This window comes from Scyliorhinus canicula, chromosome 22 (assembly GCF_902713615.1).
Source record: "Scyliorhinus canicula chromosome 22, sScyCan1.1, whole genome shotgun sequence".
NCBI lineage: Eukaryota > Metazoa > Chordata > Chondrichthyes > Carcharhiniformes > Scyliorhinidae > Scyliorhinus > Scyliorhinus canicula.
Genome location: NC_052167.1, coordinates 7,220,992 through 7,233,666, shown reverse-complemented (window position 1 = coordinate 7,233,666; position 12,675 = coordinate 7,220,992). Strand labels below are relative to the sequence as shown.

General features: G+C 42.8%; 1 protein-coding gene across 6 annotated transcripts in view; it reads left to right on the top strand.

Annotated features, from left to right (window-relative positions):
* LOC119956124 (inactive ubiquitin carboxyl-terminal hydrolase 54-like) overlaps positions 1-12,675 on the top strand; it is a 150,739-nt gene that overhangs the window by 126,639 nt on the left and 11,425 nt on the right. For all 6 annotated transcript variants that reach the window (XM_038783015.1, XM_038783009.1, XM_038783014.1 and 3 more), the window contains 4 exons: positions 3,228-3,401; positions 8,437-8,556; positions 9,414-9,579; positions 10,248-11,779. In XM_038783015.1, the coding sequence (XP_038638943.1) occupies positions 3,228-3,401; positions 8,437-8,556; positions 9,414-9,579; positions 10,248-11,779 (1,992 nt within the window). The remainder of the gene's footprint in view (positions 1-3,227; positions 3,402-8,436; positions 8,557-9,413; positions 9,580-10,247; positions 11,780-12,675) is intronic.

The window sequence follows — 12,675 nt, the reverse complement described above, 5'->3', positions numbered from 1 at the left end:
GTGGTTGAGGCAGATACGTTAGCGACCTTTAAGACTTAACTGCATAGACACGTGAACAGACGGGGTATAGAAGGGTACAGGCGGTTGGTCCAGATAGGACACGTGATCGACGCAGGCTTGGAGGGCCAAAGGGCCTGTTCCTGTGCTGTACTGTTCTTTGCTCTCTGAGTGTTCAGGCAGAGGTTTGTGGCCACTTCAGTATGGTGGGTTCCTGCTCATCCGACATCTGGACTGACCTTTTTAAATAACTCTCACTTAAGATTTCCAGACTTCTTGATGTGCCTGGGGTCACTGAACTTTCCAGGAAATCAACTTCCTTGTGCTGCCTTTTGGTAACCTTTTCCCAATCCTGCTTTTACACTCCCGCATGGTTAACGGGAACACAGGGAGGAAATTGCAGCAGATTAGAAGTGGTTTCATGTCTTTTTGCAAAGCTGTCATCGGGAGGAAAATTCAGGCCAGTGTCTGGCAAGGTCTGCAGCAATGATCTTGTTTAAGTGAAATAAAATAATCAAATATTACACATTGGCACACAGATCATGCCTCAAGACTAAATGGAAATGGCGTGCAAAATCTGTTTTCTCTTAACTGTAATTTCCTCCATGTCATTGGCTCCTCCCTGCCAAAGATTTGTTAAATGGACACAAGCCAGATGGTGAACGTTTAGATAGATGTCATAAATGTTTACAGCATGGAAACAGGCCCCTTGGCCCAGCTTGTCCATGCCACCCAGTTTCTATCACTAAGCTAGTCCCACTTGCCCGCATTTGGCCCATATCCCTCTATACCCACCCTGCCCATGTAACTAACGGTTTTTGAAGGAAATAATTGTACCTGCCTCTACCACTGCCTCTGGCAGCTCATTCCAGATGCTCACCACCCACTGTGTGAAAAATATTTCTCTCTGGTCTCTTTTGTATCTCTCCCCTCTCACCTTAAACCTATGCCCTCCAGAGAAAAAAGTACCAGTCTATCCATATAACTCAGGCCATCCAAGTCCTGATAGCATTCTCGTAAATCTCTTCTGCCCTCTTTCTAGTTTAACAATATCCTTCCTATAATAGGGTGACCAGAACTGAACACAGTATTCCATGTGTGGTCTTCCTAATGTCTTGTACAACGTCAACAAGACGTCCCAACTCCTGTATTCAATACTCTGACCAATAAAACCTAGCCTGCCTAATGTCTTCTTCATCACTGTGTTCACCTGCGACTCCACCTTCAAGAAGCTATGAACCTGTACCCCTAGATCTTTGTTCTGTAACTCTTCTCTCTCTCTCTCTCTCTCTCTCTCTCTCTCTCTCTCTCTCTCTCACTCTCTTCATCTCCCCCCCCCCCCCCCCCCCCCCCCCCCCCCAACTTCACATTTATCCAAATTAAACTCCACCTGCCGTTAATCGACCCACTGGCCCAATTGGTCAAGATCCTGTTGCAATCTTATATAACATTCTTCACTATGCCATCAATCTTGATGTCATCTGTAAACTTAATAACCATGCCTTCTACATTCTCATCCAAATCATTAATATATATAACCAATAACACTGGAACCAGCACCGATCTCTGAGGCACACCGCTGGTCACAGGCCTCCAGTTTGAATAACAACCCTCTACATCCACCCTTTGGCTTCGGTCGCCAAGCCAATTTTGTATCCAATTTATTCACAGGAGGCAGCATCACTGATCTCTGTCTCCTAACTCTTAACTCACTGTCCCCGCAGACTCTCTTTATATGTGCTCTCATCCCATAATCAGACAATGGCTGGAATTCCCTGGTCATCAAGATTCTCTTTTTTTTCCTGCTGGCAGCACACCCCCGCCTGCGTGGTTCACGGCAGCACAGGGTGGCTTCGATGGGAAATCCCATTGACAAGCGGCTGGAAGATAGAATCCCACCGGCAGCGAAGGGAGCGCCACCGAGAAGCAAGCTGCTGGAGACCCAGAAAATTCAGCCCAATCTGTATCGTTAACAACATAATCAACCGACCATTAACAATATTTTAACTGAAACCCTAATCATTTTCTCCCAGATTTGCACTGGTTTTAATTTCAGTAAAGTAAAGCTCAAGAGTTGTTAGGATACTGTTGTACTCTAGAGTGCATTTTTGAATTTCTGCACTCTAGAGGGTTGTGGATGCTTCATCATTGAATATATTAATAAGGCTGGGCTACACAGGCTTTTGATGTCTCAGCGAATCAAGGTATATGGGGAGCAGGCGAGACAGTGGTGATGAAGCTGAAGACAGCCATGATATGAAATGAATGGCGGAACAGACTTATTGGGCCGTCTGGTTTACTTCTGCACCTACCTCCTGTGTTGTTATTCAGAACAAATACCCAAGCTATTACCAGATATCTTGAGCAGCTGAATGTATTCTGCTGTGTAGCCATGCAGGCTGACTTTCTGGTTCCTTGTGACTGTTTGCACTAATGTCCTAGAACTGGGGAGGTATCTTTCATCAAATGAAAGCCAATCTTGATGTTGGAACGTGGCAGGGAGCTGGGAAAACTATGCTTTTTTCCATAACGTTTGAGTGAAGAGATTTACACACAACCTCAACAGCACCATTTTTAATATATAGATAGATTCTGATTTGACTGAAATTGTGTTCATTTTGTTCAGACTAAAAATAGAACTGTAGTCCTAAATTTGCTGCGATGAGCTCAGTGAATGGCGAGCTTCTGTTTCATACTGTGGATACTTTGGGAAGCTTCCATGTCCCTGAATGGTAAAATTATTGGCCAATGGTGTCTGGTGTGTGATAGATTTCCTGGAAAAGCAATGCAGCAGCTGACTCTGACAAATAGTCAGTATAATTGATGAGGAAATAACTCCCTGCCTTGCTCCAGCACTCCACACCCGAACCTAACACCATGCCTATAGATGGGTCATGTAAATTAGTTACATGCTGTTGCCTACAAACTGAACAAAAGATTTTGAAAGGATGGAAGTGTTTCTTTAGCTTTTTCAGCTGTTAATTTAAACAACTAAAGCTTTCTTTAATTTTGTTAGGATGTTTGTGAATTGATCGAGCTTCTCAAAGTCCTCATTCTACAAAGTAAAACCCACTGAGCTGCAGCATTCAGAAATTATTTAAATTAAATTAAATCCATTTTTTTCTCCTCACTAACCTGATACAGTTACTGAAAGGTAAATTTGACAAGTTATGTATGCACAAAAGACCTATGTGGTGCTATTGGCCAATTGTTTAATCTGCTTCATAAAGATGAAAACTACAGTCAGCCCATGCGCAGTGAGTTGGATGAGCTGGAAGAGGAGATTAAAAGGAGAACGAAAGAAGAGGAACTGAGGAGAAAGAAACTTCGGGAGAAGGAAGCCACTATGGTGTTTAACCCCCGACCAAGCAAATTCATGGACCTGGATGAGTTACAGAATCAGGGTGAGTGTTTGCCCACTGCCTGGTCCCAATGAATAATGGAATGTTTGTCTCCGGCCCACATTAAGGGAAACTAATTAAAGGTACTTGCATTTCATTGCTGGGGTTCTAATAAACTCTGAGGCAACGACCTAGCAGCCTCATTAGCTGGGGTTGCAAATCCCGCAACGGCTGCTAAATCCCACACCCATGACGTAGGGTGTGGAGGTGCCTGTAGGCCCCAAGGCTTGAGGAACATGGGGCAAATCTACAGGGCATGGGGGGGGGGGGGGGGGGGGGGGGGGCGGAGGGCGGAGTCCTCCTCCATTTTGGGGAGGGCGGTGGTGCCTAAAATTTATCTTTCAGATAAAGGGCGACCCAATATCAGATTCCCAGCTTAGCCGGCAAATTTAGGCTCCTCCCAGCTGTCTGAGTGATCCTCACCAGGCGAGAAAAGGTAGCTGTGAACCCAGCGAGTTTCACTCAACTTTTCTCGCCAGATCCAATACTCGGCAATTTCGGGAAGATTGCACCCCGAGACCAACATTGGGCAGAATTCAATGAAAACATTTCTAAATTCATTTGTGGCGGGTTTTTCAGGGAGTTTTCCACCAACTCTGCTGGCGAGTTCCCCACCGTTATCTGATGACACTTAGTCACTTTTTTGGACCCTGAGGAATTTCTCACCGTTTAGCCCACGCTTAGAATATTTTTTTCAACATTGGGGAGTTGAACTCTGAGATCAAACCATCATTTTGAAAGGGTGGCCCAATCTCAAAGTGAGCTTGTGGATCGCCCCTACCAAGGGAAATATCACCCCCCCCCTCCCCCCAAGTGAGGACACACCGCTGTGGGACCCCCCTTACAGGACCCCAACCCGTCAACCTCCCAGAGGTCCCTACGTACCTGCCCTGCACAACCCCACTCTTCAAACCCCCACCCTCCTTTATGGGCATGGCCCTAAGGCCTTGACCCTTGGCAGTGCCACCCTGGCACCTGGGCAGTGCTCCTGTCTACTTGGCGGTGCAAGGGTGACAGTGCCAAGGTATCCACATTCCAAGGGGAGGGCCAGGGAGCCGCCCTTCACTATCCCTGACCGCCCAGGGGCCTCAACTGGCCCAGGAGGCTCTGGGTGCCATTGCCCCTGGTCCACATTCTTGTAGACCAGTCTGATTGGTGCCCGGCTGCAGCCTCTGTGGGGAGGTCGGTGAATCGAGGAAGGGTAGTGGATCCCGGGTAGGTAGACCGTAAGTAAGTTTGCAACCTACTTTAGTGAGCGTCATTTGGTCCTGCCCGTTTTTGGCGGAGTTCCGATTCTGACGCCTCGCGAGACTTGGTTGTATCCCGTGAGGTGCAGAGGCTGCTGGGAGGCCCAGGAGGCCAGTCCTAGGTTTTACCGGCACCGTTGTGCTCTTGCTCGAGCGCAACACGACCACTGGTTCGCGCCCATTGCTTTCAATGTAGCACTGCCAATGTGTCTCCACTCTTCGTTGGTGGGCTTCTGACCTAGCTGTTAAGTCCCATAACCATTGGAGTTTACCTGTTTGTGGAGAGTGTTGTGTTCCTGCCGTTGTTGGCACTATCACTGCAAATTCCTGTTATGTTACCGAGTATTCTTGTGTTTATAGAATCGTAGAATGGTTAAAGCACAGTAGGAGATCTTTCGACCCGCTGTGTCCATGCCAGCTCTGTGCAAGCAGCTCCGCTCGTTCCACTCTTCTACCCTTTCCCCATAGTTCTCCAAGGTTTCGCTGTTCAGGTTGTTATCCAATTCCTTTAGAAAGCCACAATTGAATCTGCCCCTTCGGCAGTGCATTCCAAATCCTCCATTCAAATATTTTTCCTCATTTCACTGAGGTTCTTTTGCCAATCGTCTCAAAGCACTGTTTTCTCCGGGCAGAATGGTGGCGCAGTGGTTAGCACTGCTGCATCACGGCATTGAGGACCCGGGTTCGATCCTGGCACCGGGGCACTGTCCTTTTGAAGTTTCACCCCTGTGTGGGTCTCACCCCCACAACCCAAAGATGTGCAGAGTAGGTGGATTGGCCACGCTAAACTGCCCCTTAATTGGAAAAAAATGAATTGGGTATTTTAAATTTATGTATAAAAAAAGACAAATGGTATATTGGCCTTCATTGCGAGAAGATTTGAGTACAGGAGCAAGGATGTATTGCTGCAATTATACAGGGCCTTGTTGGAGCCACCCCTGGAATAGTGTGTGCAGTTTTGGTCTCCTTATCTGGGGAAGATGCTCTTGCTATAGAGGGTATGCAGCGAAGGTTTACAGACTGATTCCTGGGTGGCAGGACTGATGTATGAGGAGAGATTGATTGGTTAGGATTGTATTCGCTGGAATTCAGGAGAATGAGGAGGGGACCTCATAGTAACCGAGAAAAGTCTTAACAGGACTGGACTAAGTAGATGTAGGAAGGATGTTCCTGATGGTGGGTGTGTCCAGAACCAGGGACTATAGTCTGAGGATACGGGGTAGACCATTCAGGATAGAGATAAGGAGACATGTCTTCACCCAGAGAATGGTCGGCCTGTGGAATTTGTTACCACAGGAAGTAGTTGAGGTCAAAACATTGTATGTTTTCGAGAAGCAGTTCGATATAACACTTGGGACAAAGGGGATCAAAGAATATAGGGGGGGAAGACAGGGTTAGGCTATTGAGTTGGATGATCAGAATGGTGGAGTAGGCTCGAAGGGCTGAATGGCTTCCTCCTACCCTTATTTTCTATGTTTCACCAATTTGTGCACACATACCTCCTAGTTGGTGGAAATACCTTGCAACTTAATCCCATTGGTTTGTGCAGTTCATTTAAAATTAGACAAGTTGTAAAATTGTTCCACAAAACATTTGATTTTTAAAATTCCATACAATAAAAGGGAATTTGAGGATGTATCATTGAGCTTAATCTGGTCTAAACCAGCTTCCACCCGTGCGCTTTCCTGAGCGAGATGACAAGCCGGCAAGTGCTGCAGTTACTCTGATCACCCAGCTGCTGAAGGGTCATATTTCTTTTTTTACCCACCCTCCTGTGGTGAGACTCATTTCCGGATAAAGCATTTGGAGAAAGGAACTTGCTTTGCAAACCCAAGTCCTTTGCAAAAACAGTTCAGAGAATGAAAAATAAGTTGAGATATGCATGATGAAATACTTGATTGGAGCAAAAGGGAAGATCAGGAATATCAAGAAATTGTGATTTGGGTAAAACCTAATCTTAAAAGCTTGAAGGCAATGGGAGAACTGGAATACTGTCGGGAGTTAAGCAGCTCCTCCGCTTTTAGGCTATGAGGAAAGTACAAGTTAGAATAAATGATGTTGACAAGAGGATGTCAGGAGAAGGATTGTCTAGAGTTGCATATTTTAGGCTTGAGCAGGAAAAAGTTGAGAGAAGCACTTGACTATAGCAGGATCTTCAAAATAGGGGAGGACTATTTTTCTTGGATTCTATCCACTAAGCTGGGAGCGATATGAGTCTTCTGATGTAAGGTAGCAGTACTAGTCTGTAGACATAACTTGAAAAGCTTGCATGTTTTCTCAACTTGATGTGAAGTAGCAATGTCCAGTTTGGGAAATGTGATCCTCCAGTATCACTGCAGCAATCATATATTTCATTTCTACATATTCCCTTTAAAAGTTCATAATTCTTAAATATCTGTACTTTGAATAAAATAATGTCAAGTTACATCAGTGAAACAGAACTACTTCAGATACCCGTGCAGTACTTTTTGCTGCTTTGTAAGGGCTGCGAGGACAAACATTTGACGTTTGTATAATTTTCAAAGTTATCTTTATTTGTTTGCATTAATGTTGGAATACAGGCCCAATTAATCTTAGTTTATAAAAAATGATATGATATAAATAACCTTAACAGGTTATTATTTAATTGTGACAGTTTGTGGTATTATGGGTAACTAAAAGTAAAGTAGACCCAAATGATCTTTATGTGGGGGGCGGGGAGCTGACTAGTGGTGATTTTAACATGAGGATCCCCACACCTCAGGCGAGGGGCAAGTTTGCAAAGGTGGGGCCTTTATGAATAACCTCAGCCGGTAGAGGAATTGAACCCACACTGCTGGCCTCATTCTGCATCACGAACCGGCTGTCCAGCCAGCTGAGCTAAACCGGCCCCCAATGTTATGAGTAGACAGCGAGGGAAGGCATGAGAATGAACTGGCAATTTATGTTAAATCACTTAATTTTTTTTCTTCTAGTATTTTTCCACAGCAATACTTTCTTATTTCTTTGTTTTACCTCCTTGCAATTTATCTGACTTCCTTCTCATTGCCATTAGAATGCTTTCTCTTTAGTAACATTGATAGTTGCATTAGATTTTTTGGTAAAACTGTAACCACCTACTTGATCATCTAAAGATGTATTTATGTTACCAGATTGCAGTTGCTACATGGCCCATCAAGCTAGCACCAATGATTGTTCAGATCCGCAATTGGTTGATTTGAGGAATCTACTGTATGGTTGAGGTGGCTAGTTCGCGCTAAGCAAATGATCAGAGTTTGATCTCCTCGTTTGCAGTCTAATTACAATTATGTTTCTGTATTACACGGGGAGCCCAGCATTTCTGGGGGTGCCCAGCAGATCTCGTGGTATTGCTTACAGTAAGTATTTTACTGAAGGGAGCATTGAATTGCCCAACAGCTTATTCACTGCTAATCTTCAGCTGTTTTAAATTGCTTGTCCCTTTAAGGCCATTTCATTTAAATAGAGATAGCATGAGGTTGAGTTTAACTGCTGTTTGGTGACAGAAATGTGCAGATTAGATATTTCTTGCTCCAGGTGAAAACAGCAGACTGAAAATGCTGCCTTTATAAAAAATAAAAATAAAAATCTCTCTAAATGTTTGTTACTCCCATTTGGAATGAGAACACTTAAAAGATTTCATACCTTTTATCAATGTACTATACAATTTTTTGATTTGAAAGAATGTGTTCTTGTGTAATAGTTTTCTGCCAGCTACTGCTAGTGTTCATAATACCGATAAGTACTCTTTAACTAAATGCATGTTTAAAAAAAACTTGGTGTTGCTTCTGCAGGGAAGACTGACAAGTTTGAGAGATCATTACAGGAGGTAGACTCTCTATTAGAACAGTCTTTCAGTCTTGAACAAAAGGATGACTTGGCTGCAGCGCTCAATCTCTGCAATGAAGCTGTGTGTAAGTAAGCCTAACAGCCTCTGCTGCTTGCGGACTAAATGCCCTCTAACCGGTTATAATATTTTACCCACTAAAACCGTGTTCTTTATTTGGCTAGAAACTGAAGCAAAACTTGCCAGTTATCCATTTCTTCTTTATATACTTGTCCTTTGAGTATCAAAATTTATCTTGGAATTATTTCACAGAACTTTTTGATGTAGAATATATTTTAGAATACAATTAATGCAGTGAATATCTAGATTTTCAAAGTTGAACATTTTAACCAAAGGTTCTTGTCATTTTTAATTAAGTTCAAAATTTAGTTAAGTGTCTATTCGAAAATGCCCTTTCTAAGGGAAACCGTTTAAAAATTGTGCTTTATTTTAATTTCTCATTTGGTTTTAGTCAAATATATATATTAAAAGCTGCAGTTTACTTAAATTATGTTTACAGTAATGCACCTAACTGGCAATTTTCAAACTGATTCTGCTAGATTTTGCTTGAGTCTGCAGTAAACTGGATAAATGTGAATTGCATTTTGCTCAATATTTCTTTCATGCTTTTGAGCACTATATACATGTTATCGAAGGCCAGCGTGGTGATTATGCCACTCATTCACTTTACTTTGATATTTGCTTAACTGTGTGGCTATGCATATTCTTTGTAGGATATGTGATTTAATTAGCACTTGATGTGACATTAGACAAGTCTCTGTGTGCAGAACACCTTTCTGTAATTAAAGCTGTATCACATTGCTGTCAGGAATCACTGCATAACATTTCATCAGAACATTTTGTGAGTTTCTCATACTTCTGTTTTACAACTGCATGTTGTTTGGGTCTGCGTGTGCATTTTTTTTCTGCTGTTTTGCATTTTAGCTAAACTAAGACTTGCTATGCATGAAGGCAGTGCCATCACACACAGCAAAGCCCTTGCTGATAAGAAGCTCCATGTTTGCATGAAGAAGGTTCGAAGTCTGCAGGAGCGCATGCAGCAATCCATCCACTCCCCTCCATCAGGGGATCCCGTGACTGAATGCAAAAGGTAGTATTTTAGGATTAAAAGGGGCAAAATGTCAGCTAGAAGACATATTGCAAATAATGCCATGAAAATAAGACTTTTTGTTTTATAGAAAATGAACTTGAACTTGATGTTGGGCACAATGTTCAGTAACTATGCAAATTATATATATATTATAGTGCTTTTTAAAAAAAATCGAATATGCCAAAATTACTATGAAATACTGAGTCACTTGCACTGAGCTAAATGAGACTGTTCATTCAGGCTAAAATTGTAATGGAACAAGTATAGTTGGAGTGACTTACACTGAGGACTGTGTAATGTTGGCAACTTCTTTAGAGATTCATTTTAATTTCTAGCCCCTTGCAAACATTTGCCGGAGATATTTAGTACACATGCTGATTCTATTTCAGAGAAGTTGTACAGAATCTTATTTTCTCATGAATCCTAACTATGAGTTTGACTCTTGGCTTTTCCACCTTGCCTCGTGATAATTCCTTAAACGGGATAGTAAGTAGAATTCCAAATTATACTGTCTTGAGGTAAATCGTAAAATAAAGATGTGAGATTTTAAATGTGGTGTTCAATTAAAACTCTTGTTTATTGATAGTCACATGCAGCATTTGTTTGGCTCTGGCCGAGATTTTTTCCAGTTTCAACTTTAGAAGTAACACGATTGTTTTTTATTTCAGTGTGCAGACTAGCCAGGTCCAAGTACTGTTAACATCACAGAGAGTAATGGAACCCATTAATGAACCAGATCACAGGCCCAAATCTTCCCCAGTCCAATCAGCCACCCATCACCAACTTGCCCAACATGCATCCAAGTTATACGACCCTCATTCTGAGTCGCATGGCAAGGTTTCTGCTCCATTGGCTTCTGAACCGAAACAAAACCAAACTGCCACATACGCCACCGAGCTTTCATCTCCCCGTACTTGCAAATGGGTTCCAGCTTTTCTCACTGGGGAGAAGGTGGAGGAGAAATGTGTAACTGGTGCAATGCCCAAACATCAGATGAAGAATATTGATGAACCAGTGGAAGAAAAGGAAGAATCTGACTGTCCAGCACGCAACCAGAAACCGACAATGAACAAACATGGTTCCATGCCATTGCTTTCAGCTGAGTACAGAGACATGAATTTCACGTTTCCATCACCATCTCCCCACGTGCAGGTGTCAACTCAAAAGGATGAACTGGATGTCTATTCAAGTAGCAATCCTTATACTTCTGGAACCTGCAACCCAGTATATTGCAATTCAAGACAGTTTAACACGACTGATACCAAAATCTTTCCATGTGCAACTTTGTCTTCCACAAGCTTGAACTGGTCCTCTGAACAATCTACTTATCAATCACATAAAAGTGATTTAAGTTTGGATTTCAATTCAGCAGTGTTTGATGGTGCCCATTCACCTAAGTTCAAGCCAGCAGTTGATAGTGTTAATGTAAAGGCAATGGCATCACATTTTCAAAGGCTAAATATTAAGTTGGGCCAGAGAAATCATGATGGTAATTTTAGAAGTGCATGTTCAAATTCTCCGCCAAAGATGTTTGATCAAGAAGTATCCCACCCACCTCTGACTTTGCTTCAAGAGGTGGGGGCTTTCCAAGGGAAGGATCAGTTGGCCAGTGCAAAGTGGTCTTCTGATAGCTTGTATTCTCCCCAGGTTTCAGATGGACCTTTGGACTGTAAAGCTGAGGTGCCTGATAATCCATCTATGTCTGCTTACAGAGCAAACACAGATGCTGCTGCGAGAGGTGTAAACACTCACAGAGGATCAAGTTTTCCTCCTGACACTACGACAGACGAGACATACGAACAGCTATGCCAAGTTTCTGTTCAATCATATTTCGGGGAAACCAGTTCCAACAACACCTCTGAACCAGTGAGACGACAACATGAGCTTTCCACCTGTACTGCTTCTGTGCCTTCAGGCAGGTGGATTGATGTAGATAGAGAACATTACATCGCACAACCAGATTACAAAAGCACTGAGCAGCATCACTTACATGGTAATCTGTACAGTCAAGAAAATAACACACAGACTCGTGCAAAACAACAAGTGCAACCATTTCCGTGTGCCACCCAGGATATGGAGCTGGAGTTTTCAGAGCTGGAATCCCTGTATCAAGCAAGTTTGCAGGCTTCTGAGAACACCAGATATTCACCAGGGAGACAGTGGGCTGAGAACACCACCAGACAAAGCGGCACTAAACCAGGTGAGAGCACTCAATGTGATAAGCCAGCAACGGCACTTCCAAAGTTTCAAAATTTGAGTTTATCTTTTAGGATGTTTAATAATTAATTAAAAACTGCTCAGTTATTGAATATTTTGGTTGGGCCTTGAGATTTAGCTGGAAGGAGCAGAGTTTGTTGGGAGGAACACTTCAGCTTGACTGTACAAGGAAGGTTAATTACCATGATTAATCAGTGTTTTCACCAAGGCATCTTGGGTTATTCCCATCAACTCAATACTTGGCACCCTCGAGTTGTCCGGCTCATTAATTACAAACCCTTTGTGGATTATGCAAATGAAAGCACACTAAACTACAGAAGATTCATCAGTCTCCACATGCAATTTGTCCAAATTCCCTTTCCTGGCGCTAAATTAGATTCCTGTAAATGGTTCCCTCTCCTCATGGAACATATATCCTCCCTTTTAAAACTGTCATCAATTTTTAAAAAGAAGAAACGTTTGTTGTAAACTGCCACCTCGTTTCCAACCTTCGTTTCTTCTCAAGTTCTTGATAATGTTGTCACTTTCCAAACCCACATCTATCATTCATGCCAGTCCCTGATTGAATCTCTGCAGACAAGCTTTTGCCTTTGCCACAGTACCAAAATATCCCTAAACAAGGTCACAAATGCCATCCATTGTGACTCTAATCATTGTCAATTATCCCTCTTCACTCATGTTTTCTCTGAAACAGTAAAACTCCTCATCCTCCTCTATTGCCGCTCATCCATTGTCCTGTTTGGCAGGGGTACCTTTATTTGATTCCATTCTTACCTGTTGATCGTAACTGGGGAATTTAGTAACAATGGCTCCATCATTACCCCTAGAAACCCTGAGGATCCATCCTTGACATCTTCCTCTTCCTCACCTGCATGTTAT